This window comes from Boleophthalmus pectinirostris, unplaced genomic scaffold, assembly GCF_026225935.1.
Source record: "Boleophthalmus pectinirostris isolate CB_2022bp ecotype Guang Dong unplaced genomic scaffold, ASM2622593v1 HiC_scaffold_5, whole genome shotgun sequence".
Classification (NCBI taxonomy): Eukaryota; Metazoa; Chordata; class Actinopteri; order Gobiiformes; family Gobiidae; genus Boleophthalmus; species Boleophthalmus pectinirostris.
Genome location: NW_026571404.1, coordinates 11,246,369 through 11,273,542, shown reverse-complemented (window position 1 = coordinate 11,273,542; position 27,174 = coordinate 11,246,369). Strand labels below are relative to the sequence as shown.

The window sequence follows — 27,174 nt, the reverse complement described above, 5'->3', positions numbered from 1 at the left end:
CACACTAGACATGCCTTAAGGAGTGGCTTTTATTCTATTTCTATTATTAAGTGTCTGACAGAACACAAAGGAAATTCCTGGTCTAAACTTACTCACACATTTACACTGTTCCCTGTGGCATCTGCATCCTCAAACAAAAGCTAAGAATACGATACGGAGGAGGCCTGAGGAACACACACCCAAAGAAACCACTGGAGCTGCAGCTGTTTAACGACTCGCACTGAAGCAAAGAGGTTTCAAACTATCCAACATGGAGGGCAGAGACACTGGTATAACGCCTGAGCGCACTCACACACTTAACAATGTAGGGGGAATAAAAGGAATGTGGCAAGAAATGAGGCGTTAAAACGTGTCATGAACAAGGAGAAAGGAAACTGATTTTTAAAATGCAATTATGGCTAGTGCTAGACTTAGACGAACTTCATTGATCCACAAAGGAACTTATTTAGACACAGTAGCTCACACATCATGATAGAATAAAATAACAACGAGAAAAATATAAATGGTAATAATAAATTCTAAAAAAGTACCACAAAATAGTAAGAGAATGGGATCAAATAAGGCATAATTATATAAATGTATATATACAGCTAAAAATAGAATAAAATAGAAATAAGTAATAAAAATATCTCAGTTTTTATTACAAGAAGCTGCAAGAAAAACAGTGTAAAGATGATATGATGATTGACAGGACACAGAGTTATCTTTTACATAATGGTGAGTTGTTGTACAGTTGTATGGAGTATGGCATAAATCTAGTCCTGTTTTCTATTCTCTTTTTCTATTTCTCTACATGAAACATATTGCACAATGCCAGTATATTGTCATAGGTATTTAAATTCTACCTTTAAAATCTAGATCAAAAAGTTCATATATTGATCTAGGTTTTGTGTTTGCATTTCTCAAGCCCAGACTGACACTTAAGAAACTAAAGCCTCAAATCTTGCCCCAGTACAGAGATTGTAAAGTCTTTTATTGGCCGATAATCAGGAAGTGCGTGTTAACATGTTATTTGCTGTTAGCTTTACTGTGACAGTAAACTCCACTGTTGCTTCGTGAAAAGCACTTATGAGTCCATCACAGTGAATAATTAGGATGCACGAAATGCAATAACTTTGGACTGTTTAAAAATGAACTAGTTCTGTTTTTCATGTGTTAAAGACAATGAAAATCAGGTACAGCGCCTTAAAATTTACAGCTCACTGATGTTTTTTTTGTTTTTTTTATTCATTGATACTGTATACTGGGTTCCCACTTTTTTCACTGACAAAATTTCAAAACTTTTCCATGACTTTTTCATGTCCTAAAGTGAATTTTCCATGACTTTACCGCACCTGCATATGTAGAATTGATCAGACCTTTAGGGCTAAATATGAAATGTTAACCCTTTCCACTCACCCTATGGTTTGGTATTATAGTTTTTTAACATTCAAAATACTGTGAGTGCATTTATTGGCGTCTCTTTTAAACAAAAGGCACAAATGTTTAGAAATAATCATAATAGTCTAATGACTTAACAGAACTCTGTAGTTGCGAGAAAGAGATACGGAAATTCCATGACTCTTCCAAAACTTTCATTTAATTTACACAGTTCCATGACTTTTCTAGGCCTGGAAAATGACATTTTCAATTTCCATGACTTTTCCAGGATCTCCTTGACCATGGGAACTCTGAATATAGAACTTAAAACTATTAATTTTGAATGAGATGTTTTATAAATAATTGGTTACATAAAATTATCCATTATTATTAGAGGTATGCAAAAATATTGAAATATCGATATATCGCATCATTGAATGTGATGATACAGTATCGATATCACAATCTGCTGTATCGATATATCGCCAGGAGTATTTTTTGGTGTATTTTACTCAATTATTTTGTTACAGCACTACAGTTTTGTTGCTTTTTTAGAGGAAGGAAACTTGTTTATGCGACACATTTTCACTGTTTTGATGATTAAAATGTTTGTGTTTCATATGAACTTTGCACAAGTGGTTTATCCAAGACTTTTAGTATCACAGCGTATATCGTATCGAATCAAAAATGTATTATATCGAGACATGTATCGATCGAGGTATGTATGGTGTCGGCAACTTCTGAATGATACCCAGCCCTATTTATTTTGTCAATCAATACATGCTGAGTCTTGGAAACTTCCGCCTCAGAAAATCCCCTAAGCTGACACCCCTGGATATAGTCCATGTTGTGTGTGGATATCAAAGTGTTCTTTAATAAAAACACAGCATTTTTTTGAAACCACAGAAATCCTAAATGACAGATAGCGAAAGAGTTCATTTGGTAGATTATATAGAAACATATATACGGACATACAAAGGCATATCCGGAGTGGATCAAACGCCTGTGGTTAAGCACCCAACAATCAACACCCCATAACTGAGAAAACTGCCGCATACCATCCACAGCCCTATTCACACATCTCTGCTCTCAGCCACCAAATAATATCCCCGTTAACTAAAAACAAAACAGGACATTTTGTTTTTGCGCCGTTCTATTCAAAAGGAGGTTCAGACAAAGCGTACAGCAGCGCTAGTGCAGCCGGTCACCTGCTCAGACTAAAGATGGCTCCCACAAACCAGCACCGAGCAAAACAGGAGACCGCAAAGAGTTTAAAACTGTCAGCAAAAGTCCCATGGGTTTAATCCAGTCTGTAATGTGCAGCTTTTGAAGTCCAAGGATGGTGATTGGTAAAATATGGATTCAACTGTGCAATAATTATTTTTTTAAGAAATTTAAATGGTAATTAAAAAGCAAAATTGTTGTTGATCCAGTATATTTTATAAGCTTGAACTGTGGTCAGAGTAAAAATAGTGTACAAACTTGTTGGTATACAATCTACATAAAGAAATTTGCAATATATTGGCAAGATTATTGGTAATTCTAGAATAACTTGTCAATATTTTGTCAATTTAATGTGCTTTACTTAATTTTTACAACAACATGACCACAACGACTAGCATGCATACACCACAGCCGACTTACTTTCTAGTTCCACACAATAAAAACTGTTTACAATTTAATGCAAACAGCATACAGTGGTCTTATTTTGGCCCAAATTTTACTTAATTACATGAAATTATTGGGTACAGCTTCTGCCTGTTTCCTAACAAACTTCATAATACAAAAAAAATCTGATATAAATGGCAACTACATGGACCTCCACATTTTTTAATCAGACAATACTGTTCAAAATATAGTGATTTATTTCTTTAGAAAAAGTATGATCTTTTTATGCTTCAAAAGTACCGTATTTTTCGGACTATAAGTCTGACTTTTTTCATGGTTTGGGTAGTTCTGCGATTTATACTCTGGTGAGACTTATATATTAAAATTTTCAGACTGACAGGCCTGAGAGGCTGCGCATATCTCCTGCAGAAAAAGCCACTGTCCTGCTGCAAGTAGTGAAATATGCAGCAGAAAACGGTAATCGAGCAGCAGAAAGAAAGTTTGGAGTGAGCGAGAAACTTGTGAGGGACTGGTAGAAAGCGGGAATGAAGAACACAGCTTCACGGCAACCTGGAGGGTGCGCCATGCAACTTCACCTGGAAGTCACTGGATGACAAAGCATGGACTTCAGTGACAATCGAAGTTGCGCGGAGTTACTCAGAATTGACACCGAGGATAAAGAATTCAATAGATTCAGTGGATTTAGTGATTTGGAGTGAGATCGACAGTTTGTTAAACTTATGTTCTGTTGTTTATGTTCTTTTAATGTAACATATTAGCAATTATTCAGATAACATATTAACGCCTATTCAGCCTATTGTTCTCTGTCCTACTGTTATTACTAGAACTTGCCTTTCAAGATGAAATGTCGGTTCCTGGTCCCTAATTTTATAAAATAAATTTCCCCCAAAAAGTGCGATTTATAGTCCGGTGCGACTTATATATGTTTTTTTCTTCTTCATTACACATTCTTTGGCTGGTGCGACTTATACTCCGGTGAGACTTATAGTTGGGAAAATACAGTAATTACTTTGGGTGAGGGTTACATGCCAAGTTAGTGGGACGGACTTTCTAAAACGTATAGTCAACCTCCTAATCCCAGATCAACAGGGATATACATTCACAAATTTGTCAAAACTGGGGGGCTATTATTTGTTTTAATACTTTTTTCTTAGCGGGAATCCCTTCATAGAGCGCCACAACATTCAGAAACAAACAGACAAAAGGTCATGATGAAGTAACTGCAAACTCCAAACTGTATTTTACCTATTATTGTGTGCTGGTATGCTGTAATTTCACTTCCATTTGAAATAATGATCCCGGCTTGTAATCATAGCCTATTATACGTGAACACTGATACTAAGGGAACCTACTCCTGGGTAATTACAAGGCACTGGTCCCACACTGGTTATAAAGCGCAGTCATTGGGATGGATATTACCTTTCAGGGATAAATGTGACCACAGCTACACACCTGCACAGCATGTCGGTGAGGCGCACGAAACCCACATACGCCAGTTCAAAGGCGCCACGGTGACGGGACTGGAGGAGCTGCTGACGGAAGTACAGGCCCACCCCCTCCACCTGTGACAGAGAGAGGGAGAGAAGAGAGAAACAGGGAGGGAGGAAGAGAGAGAGGGGGGTGAGGGTGGAAAAAAGGAGGGAGAACAAGATCAGAACTGGAGGTTTAACAAGTGAGAATACATTTACAGATTTACACCACATCAAAACTCAGACTGAACCTAAAAGTAAACCTGGAATAGACCGGGACTCTAACCAAACCAAATATGCAACAGGACTAAACTGGGATCGTGGCAAACCCAGCGTGGATGAAGCATTGGAAATCAAGTAACAAAACTGGAAATGTACATTATGAATAATTTTAGTTTTCAAATGTCATACTAAATGCTACCAATTGATTGCACCACTTTGGTTTTGTGGTTTGTAGTTTATAAACTCAAACCAATCAAGTAATTTCAGAACAGTAAGTAAGTAAGTAAAAGTAAGTAAGTAAAAGTAAGTAAGTAAAAGTAAGTAAGTAAAAGTAAGTAAATAAAAGTAAGTAAAAGTAAGTAAAAAAAGTAAGTAAAAGTAAGTAAGTAAAAGTAAGTAAATAAAAGTAAGTAAAAGTAAGTAAGTAAGTAAAAGTAAGCAAAAGTAAGTAAGTAAAAGTAAGTAAGTAAGTAAAAGTAAGTAATAAGTAAGTAAGAAGTAAGTAAGTAAATAAATGTAAGTAAGTAAAAGTAAGTAAGTAAAGTAAGTAAAAGTAAAAAGTAAGTAAAAAGTAAGTAAAGTAAAAGTAAGTAAAGTAAGTAAAAGTAAGTAAAAGTAAGTAAGTAAAAGTAAGTACGTACGTAAATGTTTTATTTATATAGCACTTTTCACAGACATTTGTCACAAACGCTTTACAGATCATTATTTATTCACTTCAGACCCGGTGGTGTGGTAAGATGCTAATGTAACCACAGTTGCCCTGGGGCAGACTGACTGAAGGGCATTGGTCCCTCTGACCACCACCATCACTCACGCCCACAACACTTTCATACTAGGGAATGTGGGTGAAGTGAAGCTTGCCTAAGGACACAGCAACAGTTTCTGTGACTGGCGCCCCACTCTAGCACCTGATTTTCCCAGCGATCTCCCTCCAAGTACCAACCAGGCCCGGCCTTGCTGAGCTTCTGAGATCTGACGTGATCAGCCTTTGACAAGTGTAGTATGGCCACACTTAACTCAAAAACTTAGGCAAAAGATCGTGATTGATTTAATACATTTTAACTCACATAATACATTATAAGCATCTCAAACAATCGAGTCTTTATACTTCAAAGGTGTATTAATTTAAACACATTTACTGTAATGCGGTTACTTGTACTCATCCCATTTGACATCTCTTAACTCAGTTTGTATAAAAGTTTGTATAAAAATGCTTCATTTACTTAAACTCATTTAAAATGGTTAATTGGTTGCATTTCATTAGTGTCATAAGTACTTCAATTGGTTTCACTTTGACAACCCCAGTGAATTAAGGAAACTAATTTCACTGACTAAACACACAGACATACTTTTTACACATACACAATTACTGAAACAAATATGATTTTAAGGCAGAAATACATTTTTAGGGTAGTAAGTTGCTCCACATCACTTAACAACCTGCCATTTTTCTTTCTCTTTCTTTTTTAAATAATAAATCCTCAAACCTTTAAAATCATATTTGGTTTGGTTAAAGTGCAAAGTCAAACAGAAACTTTTAAATAGCTACCTGCTCCTTCACCTGAAACAACCCCTGAATGCAGAGGACATAATGAACAAAAGGAGCAGCCACTGACCATATGGACAGGACATAAGATTTATATAATTCAGCACTGGGCTTTATTTGGCTGCTTTAGTGGTCTGGAAGGTCAATTACTTTAAACAAATGTTAAATTAAGGTAAATGCAGCGCCTATAAAATTAGCTTTCTGACCAACTCCACTCAGAAGCGACTCCACCTGCGGCCACTGAAACTAGCCTTTTATATAAACTACAGTATATGGAGTTTTTGTGGGACTGTCATTGTATGTGATTCAGATAAACATTAAGTTAGTTACAAACTGCACATTACAAAAATACCAACATTTTAGCTATAGATAGTTTACAGTTTATTACTCTAGATTAGTTTGAGTTGTTTTAATTTTCTTGACTGGTTAATTCTGTTCAAGAAAAACGGGTCAAGAACATTTCTCTAATATGCTCAAATCAAAAGGATCTTAGTATATGGACGATTTCAAAATTACAAATCCAAAATTACAGTCCTACTAACAGTGACTGATACTTGAGTCAATGCCACATCATTTTTACAACGATGATAATAAAAGCCACATTTTACTGGCTAAAATGGAATCACTTTTAATAAAAAAAAAAGTTTAATTAGAGTTTCAATGTGGTCTTATTCTAGTTTGGGCTGGGTATCATTAAGAAGCTGCTGATACGATATATACCTCGATACATAGGCCACGATACGATACATATTTCAATACAGTGCACTTTCAGTTTGATACGATATATTTCATATCAATTTGATACAGTTCAATAAAAAATAAAGGCTAAATCATGGTTGTGATACTAAAAGTCTTTGCTAAACCACTTTTTGTGCAAAGTTAATATGAAACACAAACATTTTGACATTTTCACTGTTTTGATGATTAAATGTGTCGCATAAACGAGTTTCCTTCCTCTAAACAAGCAACAAAACTGTAGCGCTGTAACAAAATAATTTAGTAAAATATACCAAAAAATACTCTTGGCGATATATTAATACAGCAGTCTCCGATATCGATACTGTATCATCACATTAAACAACACGATATATCGATATTTCAATATTTTTGCACACCCCTAATTTTAGTTATCCAATTTTGTCCTTTTTGAGATTTTTTTGTATTTTGTTCAAATGAGATTCTAGTTTCAAGACTAGTTTTTGACACAAACAAACAAAATAAATCATAATAAGTCAAACTTAATCAAGTCAAGTTTAGTATATATATTAGATTATATGTGTATACTATATATATTAGAGTGATTTTAACTCATGTAGATCTTAGCTGTGCAGTGTACCTGAAGTTACTCAACCATCTCTGTGTTTGGAGAGAAAACTGCCTTGTTGCCCACAGCCTTGTTTTGAAGGTTTAGCATGTCGAGCGTGAGAGCAGCATGTCAGTGGCGTGACAAGTGTGCTCGAATAAGGACGCTGAGCCATCCGCATAATGGCCACTGTCAGTAAAACCATCCAGTTAGTAATAGTGTTAGCGACATTATTCTTAACATACACACAAGTGCCATTTCTGTGGCGGAGAGTAAACTGAGTGTGTTGCAGGTGAGGCGAAGGGCGAGGCGGACGCGGGACCTATCATTAAACTGTGGAGCACCACACTGGCCCGGCCCGGCTTAGTCAGGGGTGGTACAGAGGGCACAGGGAGGGGTGCCACCAAACAAGGCCCCATGGAGAGAATATACACTGTAGAGCTAAAATATTCATCACAACTGAATCGAAATTGCAATTTGAATGGACGCAATTAAGCAGAATTTTTTTAAGTACCATAATTTCCTCTACGAATAACTAAATATCTTCAACAAACTGCTAACCCTGTAGTTTAGATCTGTACAAACATTTTATGAAATATGACTCTTGCTCATGGACAACAGTGGCTTTTTGGTACTTGTTTGGTGCTTGTCCACTCATCCGAAGGTAAGTGGTTCGAATCCCACTCTCAAAATAAATATCACTGGTTGAGCGATCACATCCACTGGACCACAGGTTGGCGGTGCGGTTCCAGTTCCCACAAAATGCTGTTGTTGTGTGCTTAGGCAAGACTTAACCCACCTGTTGTATGAGTGTGTGTGTGAATGGGTGAGTGGTTCCTTGATGTAAAGTGCTTTGTAAAGTGACTTGAAAGTGGAAAAGCACAATATAAAAATGTGACCTACAGCGACCATTCATAATAGTTCAATGTCAGCTCCCATTTCATTTCTTTGGATTTAAAATATGAACTTTGAACAGAATCTTACAAAACATATGTCGGAGCCAGTTTATATTTATTTAAGAAATTACTATTTTCTTTATTATAAAATTTTGTATATGAGGTAACTCTGATCTCCTCTGCCCTCCCCTCCTCCTGCAATCAGGTTTAGTGCCAGCACCTAGAGAGGAGGAGAGATACTATTTTGTAACCACACTAAATTGCTATTGAAAGTCAACCACGGAGAATATTATATTTTTTGTTCTGTAAAATAAATTGATAATGGCAATTTCTGGATCTCTGCGAGTGATTATTTTTTATTATTTGAGTTATAAACCTCCTCAAGCAAAAGGGCACAACAACATAAATTTGAATGGTTGTCTGAAAATTACATTTAGATATTTTCCCTAAATTGTTCAACCATTATACAGTTTATAAATACTAAATAAGGGGAAGAAAAGTCCCAGTTGTGCCTGACGGGAGGTGGGGACCGACATATTACAAGATTACAGCATTAAACAACAAACTGGTCTAAAGGAGAGATACAGACCAGAGCAGGGACTGTGGAGAAAACAGATAAATGTTATAAAATAATAGGATGCAAACATTATATTGGTCAGTCTTGATTTTATATTCTACGTCAGGGATGTCAAACTCAAATTCACAGAGGGACAACATTAAAAACTGGGACTAAGTCGTGTGCCAAGCTAAATGTTTATTGAAAAATTTCAACAACATCTGCATGTTTTCTCTTCTTTCGAGATATGTAATGTTAAACCTTTTCTTACTAAAATAAATGTTTAATAATAGTTTTGCTTAAACATTGAATCCAGAACAAGCAGAATATAAAATAATAGCAAAATTTTAAATAAATAACGTCTCTATAGTCTATCTGTAGCCAGTGGGCCAGCTCTAATACATGTTTGATATGATCTCATGGGCCAAATATAATTATATTGCGGGCCAAATTCGGTCCCCGGGCCTGAGTTTGACATGTCTGTTCTATGTCATAGTTTCTTCTGAAAATTAAGACTTTATTTATTAAGAAAAGGTAGACATCTTAAGCAAATCTATGGGACATTTAAACGTAACAAATTATCAAAAAAAATTCTGCCAAAGCCGAAAAAACATGCTTTTAATACCACAGGAATGTTTAAATGTTTGTTGATTTAATATTGATTAACTGCCCTCCTCTTAAAGTTTTCAAATGATTAAAATGCTGTTTCTGTGTAGATTATTTATTGTTTATTTTGATCCCCATTACCTGAAGTTTTCTATTACTCAGTCTCTGCGAGCAAATAACTCATATTTTGTAATTAAAGTGTAATGAGGCAATGACGAAATGCTTAGTTTAGTTAACTGCACAGTTGGATTGGAACGAATTTGTGAACGATACCAAAATATATCGACGAAGAAGTGAGATTAGGATTAACATTACTCCAACACATCTCAGTTTACAGACCCATAATTATCAAATAAAAAGATAATTACAATTTAATGCAGATAAAATTGTAATTCTGACTGATATATTACAACTAAAACACTGTGAGACAAACAATAAATTTAAATGTTGTAAATATCTGTAGGGCAAATTGTAGATCTTGTGCATCCTGTTTTGACCTCATGACTCTAAACTCATCTGACCCACTGGACATAAACTGTAGTCTGTGAACCGCAGCAGCACCAAACCTCATGACTTATCACATATGGATAAAGTGCACTTCAGGACCTGACCTCACCAAGGTAAAAACAGCAGCGGCAGTCACAGCAAGATGGCCGCCAGTCCGACCGCTGTGGTGCGGGAGCAGGCGGTGGCTAAAACTATTTAAAGGTCCATCTAAGGTTTCAGTCTGTCAGTCTGTGTACAAGTATGAGAACTAGTCACTCTAAGATACTAGGAGACAGTATATGATGCTGGATTTAAAGGGACAGTTCAGAATTTTGGACATAGGACCTCGTTTCCTAGTGAGCCAGAGTGTTGGAGACGTGTGGAGACACTTTTTGAAATATTCCATCCAGTCCTTGCATTTGCAGAGGTCGCTGGTGCTAGGCTAGAGCATGTCAATGGCCATAGTTATCCTGCCACTAAAAACAGTCTTACCCACTCCACAAAACACCCGAAGCAAAACTATTATTACACCAGACTGTCGATGTGAATGTCTGTGTTGATAGAATAAATTTAGAACCTTGCATTTGAAGGATTTATGTCTGAGCAGCAGCAGCAAAGAGTTGTATGTCCTGCCAGAAAGCTTGGCAGCGGCGGACTGGTACATAATAGAGAAAAAATAGTCCCTCAACATTCAACGATTCATGCGATATAAGGTTAGTTTTATTTCAAACATTATTCTATCAACACAGACATTTACATCGACAGTCTGGCGTAGTAATAAATTTGCCTCGGGTGTTTTGTGGAGTGGGTAAGACTGTTTTTAGCGACAGGATAACAATGGCCATTGACATGCACTAGCCTAGCACCAGCGACCTCTGCAAATACAAGGATTGGATGGAATATTTTAAAAAGTGTCTCCACACGTTTCCAACACTCTGGCTCACTAGGAAAAAACAATGTATTAATGTAATATGTATTAACCTGTTTTATAAGTTTCACTTTCCCTTTTAATGCTCTTATTGTCACCTCCTTTTGCTCTCCCTCCTTCAGAACGCAATAATAACACAATAACTTTACATCAAGCTAATCAAACTACTGCACATCACATCAGGTTTGTCACGTTACTACACTAAATTACTCAAACTTGCATGAATGACATCTAAAACCTCTTCAGGCATGTTTTTGATGAGGGAATAACCTTATAACACGGGAGAAAGTTAAATACATTTTAAAAATCCATTTGCATAACACCTCCTCTTTAATTATTTTCTGCGACAATTTGTATTATATCAGCAACACCAATGAACAAATACAATTGCACATGTCAGGAGGCAAGCAACACAGAAGAAAATTCCTAAAAATTAAGGCTAAAGTAATGAAATACATGTGACTGTAATAGTTTATTTTAATATGTTAAACTGGGACTGAAGCTTAACTGCAAATGCATTATAAAATGAATGAAAAAAATTGCAATTAGAATAGATCAAACTCGAAAATGACATTTGCTTGTTATTGAACAGCAGTAATAGACAGACTTTGGTTCAGCCACAGTGGTGCTGAGTTGTGGTGGCTGAGACTATTTAAAGTTCCTTCAGAAGGTCTTCGTCTGTAACGTTTAAAGGGACCCAGCCTACTTCCTATGCAGGTCTCTGGGGGGGACTTTTTTTTAGACGCCAACTTCCTGTTTGCACTGTGCCCGTTTCCCAGAAAAAAAAACTTCCATGTGTAGACAAAGAAGTTTCCTCAGTCTAATGACATAAGTGAGAGAGGAGGGGCAGTGACAGTGACCCAAATAGGCCACCGTAGGTCCCATGACTGAACCAGACAGCTCTGATGAGGAGGGCTGTTGTTCTCTGAGGGGCAGTAAAGAGAGTTATTATGTGGTTAGGACAACAAGGACACACAGACTGAATGGGACATGAAAATATACAGTGTAAATATACTGCACGAGAACTAATGGAAGTTTAAAAATAGACCAGAAAATAATGGAAAAAAGCAAGTCAAAGCTTTGATGTTTGAGATATGACGTAAATGAACGGCTATATCTAGATTTATACCAAAAGTGGGACATACATGGGTACAAGTGTTATAATAAGTCTGTTATAATAATCTGTGTTATAATAAGTTCTGAATAATGTTGTCACAAAACTTTGATTCTAAATAAATGGCTTGATACTCATATTTTCAATACAAAATACAACAATTTTTTTTTTTTTTTTTAATATTACTACATCTTCTGATAATAGTTTTAGAATGGTCTTGACTTAAGAAAAAAGTCAAATTTTCTCTTTTTTTTTATTTTTATAGTTTTTTTGTTTGTTTGTTTTTTTATTATCAAAATAAAATGCTATTGGCTTCTTAATAATATTATAAAATGTTATTAATAATTAAATATTAATATCATTGATGATTCATTAACCATTCATAAAAATAATTAATATAAAAATAAAATATAAAATGTGTTAAATGTTTCAATCAACATGTCCACATAATAAAAAAGTATTGATTTGTACAGAATATTAATTGCTATTTTACTATTATTTTTATTACTATTTTATTTTAGTATTTATTTTACTATTTTATTGTACGATTTTACTATTTTATTTTACTATTTCTTAACATGATTGTTAATTGGGAGATTTTTCTAATCTAAGATACAGACATAAACGTAAAACTTTGAGAAAGGGTAGACTCACAAATAGTTTAAACCTGTCTGTGTCCCTGTACCAAGGCTAAAACATACCAGCCCTATAAACACTGGTACCATCTTTCTTTGCTGCTTTTGTCTGAATGAAATGATCCTGTGATGTGGATGTGTTTCTGTATAACCCACAGAGCTGCTAAAACCAAACTGTTCTCTTTTCAGTAGTGGCCAAACTTAAGTCAAAATGTGCCATGCTAAAATAAACAGGGGAACTGTCAAACTTCAACTTCGGTGGTCCATCTCCCACCTCCACTAAAATCATAACAGCTTGTCAGTACGTCAACGCACCACTCAATCATTCCCACACATAAAAATAGATGAAGTTTGATCTATACGTTTAAGAAGAACTTCAAAAGCAGAACTAAAGTTGCAGTATGTAACTTTCTGAAGGCAGCACGTCACCTGCACAGTTCCATGGAAATAGAAAGGTCAAATATTACGTTAGAACATTCCCCGTAGATAAGTTTTACACCATACTGTGGAATATTTGAGCCAAAGGAACAACTTTTCCATGGAAATAAGCAAAAGGACATCATTAGGAGTGATCCAGGTCACATAAGAGTTAGGTTTGTGGAGAAGCAGGCCCGTTCGGAGTAGGGATACAGGGTTTTCAGTGCAATAAACACAACCAAAATTTAAAAAAAAACATAATTTTCTTGCCAATGAAGTTACATACTTTGGCTTTAAATAGAGCTGTGCAATTAATGGATTTTAACTGAGATGAGAACGATCGATTCTGGTGTCAATGATGTGCTTCGGTCTTTTTAATCGAGAGATCTGCTGCCAATCGTCTGTCAGTAAAAGCGTGTGGTCTGGAGGAAATTTTGACTTTATTTTCAATGTTCCAAAGTTTAAAAGTCTGCATTGTTTATGTCCAGGAACGTAATTTGGATTTCTTATAAATAAAATGTAAAATATTGAAATCCAATGTTTGAAAACAAGATCGTGATTAATTTTTTTGGCATATCGTCCAGCCCAAACTGAAAATACCATTGACGTTTCCATAGAAGGAAATGAGGTCCAAAACATAACAGAATGACAAGGACAAAGTACAGGACATTGGAGGTACTGAGGTCACTAGATTTTGGAAAGAGAGGTACAGTGTATGTCAACAGTGCGGTCGGGCAAAATGACTTGGTCCATACGAATTTTCCAAAAACGCAGTCCATTCCACTTACAGTCGATGTGAATTGTTTAAATATTATTGTAAGATGAATCAGAACCATTGAGACAGAATGCAGATGGGATAAATGTCATTTTATATTACATTTTTGGTCCAGTGATTAGAGTATAAACCAAAACATGATTGAGTTACAGATACTATAGTTTTATGTGTGGTTACTGTTTAGATCTTTTTAGGAAAGTTGTAAAAAAAATCTGTCTTTGGACATTGGAAAGTACAGCCACTACATGGGTCATTTGGATCACTGCTACAGTCCAGCTGAGCTTTCCTACATGGAATCTTCTGCCTGGATATAAAAGTAATTATTTTTAAATTCATCTAAATCTATTTAAATTATATCTCAGCTAAAGCGTCCAGTAAGCCTTATTTTTTATCTTACCGTATTTTTCGGACTATAAGTTGAGCTTTTTTTCAGGGTTTTGGTGTTTCATGCGACTTATCCTCCGGTGAGACTTACTGTATATATATTAAAATTTTCAGACTGACAGCTGTGAGAGGCCACTCTAGGCTTGTGTGTCAGTATCTATTACTCCTGTACCACTTTCACTTTGCATTCTACTGCGAATGTCTCCTGTAGAAAAAGCCGTTGTTCTGCTGCAAATAGTGAAATATTTAGCCAAAAACGGTAATCGAGCAGCAGAAATAAAGTTTGGAGTGAAAGAGAAACTTGTGAGGGACTGACGGAAAGCAGGGATGGAGAGAACATAGCTTCATGGTAACCGGGCGGGTGTGTCATGCAACTTTCCTGGAAGTCACTGGATAAATTGACAAAGCCTGAACGTCAGTGACAATCGAAACCATCCTGTCGGGATTCAGAAAGGCCAGAATAATTCTAACTGGAACTACTGCTGAGTCTGACAACAGCTACACAGAAGAGGAAGCAGCGCTCCGTTTACCTCATGGATCTATGGTTTACCTCGGGAGGTCACGTAGAAGTGACACCAAGGATGAAGAATTCAATGGATGTAGTGATTTGGAGGGAGATCGTGAGTTTAATAAACTTATGTTATGTTGTTTATGCTACAATTATCTGTTCATATGTGACATTAACATATTAACACCTATTCAGCCTGTTGTTCTCTGTTCTAATGTTATTACTATAACTTGCCTTTCAAGATGAAATGTCGGTTTCTGGTCTCTGATTTTATAAAATACATTTCCCCAAAAAGTGCAACTTATACATGTTTTTTTCTTCTTCATTGCACATTTTTTGGCTGGTGCGACTTATACTTCGGAAAATACAGTACTTTAAAAATCTGTTTGGTTTTGTTTGTGGTGTCTTTCGTAAAACTATTTCATTTGTAGAACATTATATTTTTTCAATGTAAACCTAAAAGCAGAAGAGGTGCTACTATTAGGCAAAAGTAGGAGGTTGCTTAGGGCCCCCAAACCTGGAGGGGCCCCCAACCTAATGGCCGAGGCCTCTGAGCAATTTGAATTTCTCTCAATATGACATTAAAAGAGAGTAATTTACTTTTGATCAATAATCATAAGAAAAATAATCATAATACTGTGTAATTGATGTAAGCAAAAATGTAATTGTACTATCAAAAAAATAAAACTACTTTCAGTTTTGGGTAGTAGGCAACCAAACTAATAAAACAAGTTTCCAATCCAGTATAATTCAAATAAATAAAGGTGTGCGTGTCTCAAGAACAATGGAGAATAACAGACAATAAATATATATATAAAAAAAAAAAAAAAAAAAAGGTGCATTATAGTGAGGGCCCCAAACTGAAGTTCACCTAGGGCCCCCAAATTGCTAACTCTTCCACTGCCTAAAATCCTAAATCAGGTTTCTGTTCAGTTTAAAAGCATAAAACTGATAGCTCCCGCCTACTCATTTCACTGGAGCAAGCCGTTTATTTTTATTGTTGAAATTTGGTGACATCTCAGCAGGCCCAACCAATATAACACAATAAACAATACATATTAAATAAAGCAGAACTCGTAACTATTGTGCTGCTGGTCTTCCCAATAAAGTCCATTGAATCCTCAAAAGAACTTAAAAAAAACTCACATTATCCAATCTATCCTTTCATTTTCATTCATTTTGGGGGATTTAGCCGCTCTATAAAGTATTGAGGTTTTGTTCATAAAACCATTCTGGGAAACTATGTTCATTAAGAAATAACAAACAAGTGACTAAGAAGAAAACTATGTGGATTTTTCAAAGGAAATCCATCGCTTTAATGACAAAGCACAGTGACGTAAAGTGCTATCCACAAAGCTTTGAGTTTGGCTGCATATAAAAGATTTATTTAGTCGAGTGTGCGGCACAAACAGAACCGCTCATTGTTGTCAGAGCTTGTTTCACTAAATCATAGAGGATCAGAGCCCATGAAAACATCCAAATACAAAACATCCGCTCAAAAAGACAGGGAAGCCATCTATCTGGATACATGCAGCCATAAACGTAAACTATATTTGTTTATATGAGCAGGGATTGTAGAAATTTAAGTCCCTACGACAGGTCATTTTACTAAAACATAGTTAAGATCATTAGGGAAAAGCTCCTCTAATGTACACAGAGATTATTATTTGACAAAAATATAAGACAGCCTTTATTTTGTTGAAGCAATGTTTAAAGTATCAGAAAAAAATATGTTGCTTGCAAATTGTTTTACTTATGAAAAGAGTTTTGCGTTGTGATGGTGATGATGTTTAGAAGTCCCTTGTAACTCTCAACAGATTTTTCAACTTTTTAATCACAAATTGCTGCCTCAGTTGTTTAAAACTATAATTTATATTTTACAACACCAAATTAAGTAAAAATTTGAGAATCATCAGGACCTGTCACACGCACTTTTATCAACGTTTTTATCAGTCAATCAGTTCATCTGTTACGTGTTCCATTTTACTACTTAGCTTTACTCGTATGTTTTATGTTGACTTTATGATGTTTTTATGTGCTGATGAGCAAAAGATGAATTTCTGACTCAGTAAACAATAAACACTCTATTCTGTCAATAAGCTTTTAGTGTTTTCTAAGTGAGGCTACAGGAATCCCTTTGATCCATCCTCCAACAGTCCAACCTTCAGAAGAAGCACAGTGCCCCAGGACCCATCTCCACATATTTTAGAGAGATCCAGGCAATTACGCAAATTGAAACACTTAACATTGATTGTATTGTATATAGGTGTGTGCAAAAATATTGAAATATCCATATATCATATCGCCTAATGTGATGATACAGGATCGATATCGTGGGCTGCTGTATCAATATATTGCCAAGAGTATTTTTTGGTGCATTTTACTAAATTATTTTGTAAGCGCTACAGTTTTTTTGTTTGTTTAGTCTCGTTTATGCGACACATTTGACAGATTCACTGTTTTAATTGTTAAAAACCTCTGGAATGCTCTGCCCCTCCACATACAAACAGAACCCACAGTGTTTAAAGTCTCGTCTTAAGACCCACTTTTCTTCTCTGGCTTTGAATACCGCGTGAGTTGTGTGGTCCTCTGTGTCTTTTATTTATTTATTTATTGTTTTTAACTATTTTATTTTTTAGTACTGCTTTTATGTATTGATTTTATTATTATTTTTTTTTTTATTCTATTAGTTTCCTCATGGTTGAAACATAATTGTGCTGTTTTTTTTAAAGTAAAATGTTACATTGCTATGTGAAGCACTTTGGAAACAGTTTTGTTTATAAAATGTGCTATATAAATAAAGTTGGACTGGATTAAAATGGGCGTGTTTCAAATTAACTTTGTGCAAGAAGTGGTTTAACAAAGACTTTTAGTATCACAGCCATGGTTTAGCCTTTATTTTTATTGAACCGTATCGAATTGATTTGAAATATATCGTATATCGAATCGAAAGTGTGCTGTGTATCAATATATGTATCGTATCATGGCCTATGTATCCAGGTATATATCGTATCGGCAACTTCTTAACCAAGCTCAGCCCTAATTGTGTATCTATTTAGTTGTATTTGTTTTTTTAATGTATTTTTTATTTGATTAAACTCTTTTTTGTTGAAATGTTTGTGTATAAATGGTTTTATATTGAACCTATAAGTATGTTTTTTAACTATCATCAACTTGGACTTGTCTTGTCTTTTGTTAAAACACCAAAAGACAGGAGGCAAATAAACTAAAATATTCTATCACGAGGTATATATTGAATTTGTATACTGTTACATTAAAAACCATTATGTCTTTCTGGTATTAATACAAATCAACACTCAACTAGGGTCAGTGTCTTTGGTAAAACTTTGAAATGCTGGATCAGTCCGCCCCCACAAACGCTGCCAACAACATCTTCTGCCAGTTAAACGTTTGTAGCACACTCTATAATCTCATGAGGCAAAAACAAATGAATGAATGAATGTGCAGCAGCTGAATGAGGCCCACCATGAGAAAAACACCCATTCAGCAGCTCAGAGCACTTCCTACTTTTCGGACGAGTAAACAGAGGGCGCGGACCCCCCTGCGGACACAAGCACAGTCTGTCTGGGACCCTGTTATTACCGACACTAACATGTTGAACCACTCAGACAACTGTTCCTGTGCGAGTTTGTCTACAGACAGCTTGTGTTGTTTGACTTTTTTTCCCTTTTCTGCTGAAGTAGTTCGAAGCCGGTGGAAGTAATTTGGAAAGAATGCAGTGGGGCAGGGAGGGGTGGCGGGCCGTTAAACCAGCAGGCTCGGCCCCAAATGAAAGCGCCCGAGCTAACGAAGCTAACGAGGGCGGATGCTAATTGAAGAGGCTCCCAGCGTGGCGTCACACACAGACAGACGCACACGTGTACCAGGAATTTACACACAACCAGGAAAACAATGGGCTCTCACAGATTCAATTATGCAGCATATTTATAACACAGTGTAAAATGTAGTTTCAATGTTTGGCAAGCTACATCAAGTACACAATGCTGTCTAATGAGCAGTTACTACTAATATGTCGGCCTATTAATGGAACAGAAAGAAAAAGACACACAGGCAAAAGATTGTTGGAGCCAATGTGCAAGTGGAAATCTGTACAACTTAGCAACCAAATGAACAACAATGAATACATGAACTGTGTTATGTCTTCTTTTTTCTTTTCTTTTTATCATTAAATAAAATGTGTTTTTTTTAACATTAATAATCAATCCATTTAAATCAAACTAATATTTTACTTTTCTAAGCTCTTCGTTTACTTTATCTCTGACCTCTTTTATAGTTTAGTTTATTTATTTAATGAGACAGGGACAGTGCACAAGCTACATTAACCTTAACAGGAGAGATGCTTTGTACCAGGTTATGGGGCCAGTGTTAATTTCCACCTGTTTTCCCTGGGCAGGTTGATGTTATAGTTCATAAAATCAAACATACATAGAGAATGTCTTTATAATATAAGGTTAATGCAAAAATTGTGCGCTGTCCTTGTCTCAAATAAATAAATAAATGGTAAATGGTCACATTTTTCTACAGCGCTTTTCCACCTTCAAGGCACTCAAAGCGCTTTACAACAAGGAACCACTCACCCATTCACACACACATTCACACACCAGTGTACGCAGACACTGTGGGCAAGGTGGGTTAAGTGTCTTGCCCAAGGACACAATGGCAGCATTCATCTGTGGGAGCTGGAATCACACCAGCCAACCTGTGGGTCAGTGGATCACCTGTGATGTTTTTTTTTTTTTTTAAGTCGAGACCTGGAATCGAACTGCTGACCTTCAGATCAGTGGGCGAATGCTCTACCAACTGAGCTACTGCTCAGTGGGGCGGCAGTTTATTTTAAATAAATAAACAATGAAGTGGGTAAATCATAAGAATTCTGTATCATCATTCACTTCCAGTTCTCTCAGCATCTTAAAAACATCATCCTTATCAAGCGCATCATTCAGTTCATTCACTCCAGAGCTTCACTCTCTCTTCACTCATCAGTCCACACTATCGGTATCTTTGCTAAAGTAAAATAATGTTGTATCATCAGCAAATAGAATCTTTCCAAGTTCAGAAACTTTAACAAAATTGTTCATGTATAATATAAATAATTGGGGCCGAAAAATCGAGCCTTGGGGCACACCCTATTTAATATCATACCTTTCTGATTGTGTGTTATTGATTTGTACATATAGTTTTCCGTTTTCTAAAAAGCTCACTATTCATTGATGACCCACTAATGCCATACTTGCCTACTTTCTAAATAATCTCGAATGATTTATTGCATCAAAAGCTTTTTGTAGGTCAGTGAATATACTTAAAAATATTTCCCATTGTCAATTTCAGTTGCTATTTTTTCGGTAAGTTCCATTATTGTCATTGCAGTTGAATGCTCTGCCCTAAATCCATACTAGTAATCATTCAAGATGTTTTGCTTTTATAAAAAACTATCAAGTCTCCAGTATTTTTGAAAACAGTGGAACTATTTTTGCTAATTTCATTTTGTCAGGGAAAATGCCCATTGTTAATGATAGACTGCATATGTATGTGAAAGGCAAGAACAGATTCAATTATATATCTTTTACACTGTAATACTTAATAACTTAATCACTTAATAATATTTGTAGAACTTGTTTGTCAATGGATACTTTTACATTCAATAAAGTGTGTCCATGGGTTTAAACTGCAGCTGAAATAAACCATCTTAAAGTAATATTATATACAATCTAATTTAAGGTTTGAACATTGACACAAATCGTCTTTCAAAAATAATTAAATTAATCTGTTTCATGAGGTATCCAGTATCTCAGCGTAATTTCCCTGCTGTGTAGTACTGTATGTTGATTATGAAGTGCTCCAGTTCTGTGTGTATTTCGTTCGTTATTTTGTTCTCCCACCTGTTCCTCTGTGATGAGCCCTTGGTGCCTCTCTCCATCTGGGTTGGTGAAGTCCAGGGGCAGACTCTGGCACAGCTGCCCCAACAACATGGACACCTCCTTCATACTGCGCCAACAGCACACCAGCACCATCTGAGCGGTCACACGGTAGCCCTCTCCTTACAGAAGAAGAGATTACAGAAAAATGTGATGATAAACTTTTCAAATTTCAAATTTTCAAAAGAACAAAACCTATTTAAACATAGTATATTTAACTTTAAAAGGGGAAACCGCAGATTATGTGAAGGAAAGATGGGAAAGAGAAGCAAACATATGAAATTTCAGTAGAGGATTGGAACAAATAATTTTATGTCAGTGGACAACCACAAAATCTTTGTTTTGGAGGGAAAACGGATGGAAGAATATAAATAGATTCTTTCTGACCCCTGCACAGAGGAAATATGCAAATATGAAATGTTCCTGTGGTACTTCCAAGGCAGATCACTTTCACATTTTTTGGTGATGCCCACTATTGAAATCATATTGGATGGGAATTAAAATTATAACTTAAGAAGTAGGTTTCCTCTAAATTTTGAAGTTTTTTTTATCTGGGTAAAATAGATATACTGAACTTAACTAGAAGGAAAGATCATAAGATAATGAAACTTATGCCGTTGGCTAGCAAAAAGGTAATCACCAAAAGATGGCGAATGGATCAAATATGTAAGGTAGAAGAGTGGGTGGATGTAACGCTTAGTATATAAAATATGGAGAAAGTGACGGCATCAGTTAGGCTGGAGATAGACAAATTAGAAAATTTATAGAGGGGATGGCTGAATTATATTACACAAATGCAGTCTGACTTTGTATAGAGTCTGAAACTTATCAGTCTGTTTAGAAATAAGAAATATATGTGAGTATGTGTATGTATGTGCATGTACATATGTGTGTATGTGTATACTTATGGTATGGATACGAGGATATTACTATGTAACAAAATTCCTGTAAGATTATCTTTTTTAATTTGTGAAATAAAAAATAAATAATAAAAAACAAGAGCATATTTAAAAGTGCATTACGTAACTTGTCACTAAATCTAGTCTTCTTGGAGTTACACATGTTTAAGCCCATACTGTGGAACAATCCAAGCAAAGCAATAACATCTCAAGTGCCCTCCACCACTGACTTAATGCAGCTTTACAGTCATTATTTCTGTGTTGTAAGTTGTAAGTTTTGTAATCAACATCATCAATATTATTCCCAGGAATAATTATATAGATAACAAAAGTATCCTAGCCCACATGGCAATTAATCTAACAAAAATGTACAGTAAAGACAAAAGGAAATGTAACAAAGTCAGACAGTGCCCCCGTTTGAAGACTGAGTGAACTACAATAATATCATACAAGACAAACATTCCATGACTTCTTTAAAGCCATCAAAGCTGGGCAACATATCAAATTATTGATGAATTATTGTGAATATCATTTTGAACATGTGCAAAATTTGGTTTATCATTTATATATTTTTAAAACTGCTTGCTTGTGTGCGATAAAAATTTTACATTTGTTTGAATAGAGTTAATTACACATTTTAGCATATTTCTATAGCATTGCCAACATTTTTCTTAATAATTAGTCATATAATACGTAATGAATTTGGCGTAAGAGTACATTTCTGACCTGTGTCCAGTGAAGCATTGTGGGTATTGTTTGCTTCCTCCTCAGTTTGCTCCGGCTCTAATTCTCTGGCGCTGGTGAAGAAGTCATTGGTGTCTCGAGGTTGAATCTCCTGAAGGATTTTCTGCAGACCAGCCGAAGCTTCTACACACATTTTTAAGTTTTGTTGAATAAATGTAATGTAATGAATGACTGAAATGACTGAATTATTATTATTACCAGAGTCAGTATCCATGGGGATTAGTCCTTCAGGGGAGGAGCTCTGTACGACCGGAGCGACCACATCAGACGTCCTGTAGCAAACGGTGATCAGCTCTGAAACAAGGGCTCGCCACTGCTCAGCCTCAGACAGACTCCTAAAAAGACCACATTTAATAATACAAAAGTGAGTCAATTTTTTGTCCAAACAGTTCCTCAATATTTAAGTATCACCATAACTATTCTTACTGATTATCATATAAACTAGAGTAATTTTCAATGTCTTCTTTTCTTCTTCTACTTAGTAATACTATTTCAAAATAACTACCAACCACCAAAACTGGATATTTAGTGCATGCATGTAACTTTTTCATCCTTACTCAGTGTTTAGCTGCTGGAGCACTGCTGTGATACAGTGGCAGCGTCCGTACAGAGGAAATGAAGCTGCAGCCTGAAGAAGAGACGACTCTGCTCTGATCACCTCCGACTGAAGACAATGGAGTAAGAACCGGATCACTGTGAAGCACAAGAGGAGAATAAACATAAATAATAAATATACTGGAAGAAAACTTAAAAAGTTAAAAGGTCCACTATGTAACTTTTCTGATGGGGTGTCTAGCAGCTGCTTGTCTCCATGGAATGTTCCACTGTATGGCATTAAACTTTATTCTTGCATTTATCCAACAGCAGATGTTTTTAAATACACAAAAAAATGCATTTTTGATATGAGGTGACCAGTCTCTTCTCAGAGCTGACCTGCTTGTCTCCACGAAGATAGGTTTATTGCCTATTTTACATACCCTGGAATAGTCCATGGAAAACAACCCATAACAATACAACATCTCCAGGTGGCAGCATTTCTTTTGTAAGCAGAACAAAATCCAACAATTTCCTCCTATTGTTACTGGCACTATAAAGCAAGTAAAAAGTACTACTGCTACAAATGTAACTGCACCTGTGAAAATCCATTTAGAATGTAGTAAAATATTTGTTCTACTATTTAAAATAACTTCTTAATAAAGTACCTGCCAAAGTGTTGATCTCTAATATAAGTTCATGGGAAGCGTCTGGAGGTGGGGCTGGAGGAGGCTGAAACTCAGGGACCTGTTCCTGGGCACAGAGCTTCAGAGCCTGGGTCAGGTCTGGCTCATGGATCAGGAGGTTCAGGAGGTGAGCAGCTGTCACACTGTCAAAGGGCTTAGTGCTGGTGCTGAGGTCCAGAGCAGCCTGAAGGACATCTGCCATCCGATCTGCAGCCTGACAAATAAATTGGAGAAAATTAGACACAAGGCATTTTATACATTGTTATTTAATTATTTAATGTATTTTTACAGTTTAATTATTCATCTAAAAATATTTTTACCTGTTTAATCAAGATAAGTAACATCAGTGAAAATGTTGTGGCGCAATAACGTTGTAATATACAGTTTTGTCACCAGATGGCACCAAAGGGCTGATTAAAGTACATAAAAGTATGCTTTTAATCACTCAAAATAAATATTGAACATGACAAAATATAGGGATGGCATTGTCAATTCCACTCATAGATCTGGTTCCTTAATAGTTCTTTTTTGATTTCTAAAAACATTAACATAACAGTATGTATGTATGAATGCATATGTTTATGTAGCTAGTTTTTTAAGCTTATATTTTACCTAATAAAAAGGACTATTCAAAGACGGGGTGCTGTGACTATATATAATATTATGAGTAAAATTGCAGTGCAGTTCATTGAGAAGTACTTTAATGGTTATACTGTAATTGTATTATAAATCATATGCATTCACTTATTGAAATTGGAAGTAAAATTTCACCTTCAGTCCCACTGTCACTGAGGGGAGTTGGCGCAGTAATGTTGACGCAAGCTGTTTGACTTCAAGAAAGTTACTGGCGATGCAGTAGAGGACATACTGAGCATGATCTGAAGTCACCACCTCACCCAGAGCAAAGATGTCGGGATCTAGGGAGACAATTGAGAACAGTAACATAAAAATACAATACAAAAAACATTTTTGTACTACAACATTGAGTGACTTAGTTCATAGATGCAGAACAATTTCCACATATACAGTAGTTTTATGTATTATTTATTACATAAAAATATGTAATTACATATTTATGTATTAAGTATTTGACTGTTTATCATATTTTTCAGTATTTGTATGAACACAGGTATACAATGAGCATTCTGTACCAGTGTTGAAGGTGAAAATCTGTCCCAACAGACAGAGCAGATGAAGGGACATGATGCATTTAGAGAACGACGCTCCGGGCAGCAACATGTCAAGAAGCACCACACACATCCAGCGCAGAAACTCCTACAAAAGAAATAAAAAACTAATATAGAAAATAATAAAAAGTGTTGTTACTGTGACGGGTCATCCACCTGTTTCTTTCCATGGATAAAGGCTTTCTACTGTATGGCATTAAATGTATCTATCTAGCATTCATTTCACTACAGTTGTTTTTATCGCCCATAAATGCCTTCAAAAACATGCATTCTTAATTGACTTTATGGTGATATATGTTTAATGCCATACTATGGAACATTGGAGGCAAGACAAAGACATTAATGGATCGAAGCAAGTTGCAGGCGCTCCCCCAGAAATTACATAGTAAAGATTTACATTGGTCAGACCTTGTAAGATTTTAGTGTTTCCTGGTCTTGGTTTTTCTGCTCCAGGTTTTTTTCTTGTCCAATTTTCTTTTGGAGAAATTGAGCACTGTCTTTCACCCGACACAGCAGCTGTTTAAAATAAGCAACAGTGAGTCAGTAAGTGGAATACTGTTACAAGAGTGTGCAATACAGTTTTGATTTCCAAACCTTTTTGAAGAGGCTAACAGTCTGCTGCCTGACACCTGGGTTTTGGCTGTTCAGATTTGGGGGCAGAAAATATTGAATGAGCGAAAGTTCCTGTGAGGTCAGAGTCTCTGTGCTGCGGTGGGACTCACAAACCAAACCCAGCGCATCCATCCTCACCTAAAAACAGACAGGGCAAATATGTAAGTGCATACAGTATTTATGTATGAGGAAGACAAAAGACATTTGGTCATTTACAAACTCACTTGATCATGTTTGTGCACGAGAGCTTGTCGGAGCAGAGACAGAGGGACCAATCCTCCCCAAAGACCCTCCTCCGAGGACGGGACGACCCCCTGAGCTCTGGCTGCTCTCAGGCAGGTCATGAGAGCCCCTAAAGCCCCCCTGCTGCCTGTTGGACCTGTGGGAAGATTGTCTGGTAAGAAATAACATGAACTGATTTTTTTGAGTGGATATTTTCTGACTTTACCTGAGCTGCCTGTGGGCATGTCCTGTAAGGCTTGCACCATGTGGGACAGACTGGAGGGGCTGCAGCGGAGCAGTTTGGGGAGGAAATAGTCCAGGATGTAGGTGGTCTGGTCCAGTCGGGCGCTGCACAGTACCTGCAGCAGAGGGGTGACCCAGGTCACATGCCACTGGTGCATGACAGGCCTCTGTGTGCCCTTCTACAGCCTGACTACACAGCTGAGCTTTGTGGCTCACAAACAGCCGCTCCAGCAGGTCACTGGCATAAGGAGCCAGTGTCTGGTCACCCATGAGGCCCAGGAGAGAGGAGGGGAGCTGGGGCTGCATCTCCAGGATGAATCCTGCGCCATAGAGCTCCACCAGGCAGCTGAGCGAGCCGTACTTACCCCTCATGTGCCACTCCAGCCCCAGAAGACTCTGAGTGAGGGAGGTGATATAAGGGTCAGTCCTGGGGTCCTGCTTAGAGTCTGAGGGGTCAGTGAGCCGGTGCAGGACCAGCAGGTTTTTAAACAGAGAGCGGGTTTGGTGCCTCACTCCATCCAGAGGGTGCTCCCAGTGAGAGTAGATGTGCTCTAGGAGGCGTTGTTGCAGCTCAGATCCTCCTCTCAGACTCTGCAGAGCCTCAGGACAGGGCTGTGTTCCCTGAAGACAGTCCAGAGCTGCTCCACTCCAGAGGGTCAAGACCCGAGCCACCACCATCGATGTGCTGGACTGTTTCACACTGCAGAGGGCAAAAACAAAGTACAAATGAATAATAACATTAATATGTCAGATATTACTCTTGATTTATGGTTTACCTGACGTCTAACTCCAACAGAGTTTGTGGAACCAACAGTAGTAATTGTTCCCACTGTGGCCCAGGGAGGGCGCCCTTCCAGCTCAACATGGCCAGAGCCCCATGACACAAGTACAGAGAGACTCCAGGAGGTCGCCCACTCGTCAAAACACCCTCACATCTGTGTCTTAACCACTGAGGAGCGAAGTCCAATCCCTCAGATGAACCACGCAATAAACTGTAGACCTAAAGTATAAACACTGTGCATTGGAAAAGATCATGTATTATCAAAACAAAACTAAAATCTAACTTACCACTGATGCAACTTCATCTCCAGATCCCATGATGGACCTGATCAACAGAACCACTGCCATCCCTGCAGTGCTCTGGACAGACTGAACAAACTCAACTGCAGACAAAATGAAAAGATAAACTGTATCTATAATCTCATTTACATTTCCACAGATTTACCCACATAAGATTATTATTATGTTGGTTACATTTTTTATGTTTTATTTTACTTT

General features: G+C 36.7%; 1 protein-coding gene across 1 annotated transcript in view; it reads right to left on the bottom strand.

Annotated features, from left to right (window-relative positions):
* Nucleotides 1-27,174, bottom strand: part of thada (THADA armadillo repeat containing) — a 220,901-nt gene that overhangs the window by 190,533 nt on the left and 3,194 nt on the right. The window contains 15 exon segments of the mRNA XM_055162731.1: nt 4,441-4,550; nt 20,734-20,891; nt 22,395-22,535; nt 22,611-22,747; nt 22,970-23,105; nt 23,615-23,846; nt 24,404-24,549; nt 24,784-24,907; nt 25,228-25,335; nt 25,414-25,569; nt 25,656-25,810; nt 25,880-26,076; nt 26,078-26,596; nt 26,673-26,896; nt 26,965-27,059. Coding sequence (XP_055018706.1) covers nt 4,441-4,550; nt 20,734-20,891; nt 22,395-22,535; nt 22,611-22,747; nt 22,970-23,105; nt 23,615-23,846; nt 24,404-24,549; nt 24,784-24,907; nt 25,228-25,335; nt 25,414-25,569; nt 25,656-25,810; nt 25,880-26,076; nt 26,078-26,596; nt 26,673-26,896; nt 26,965-27,059 — 2,638 coding nt within the window.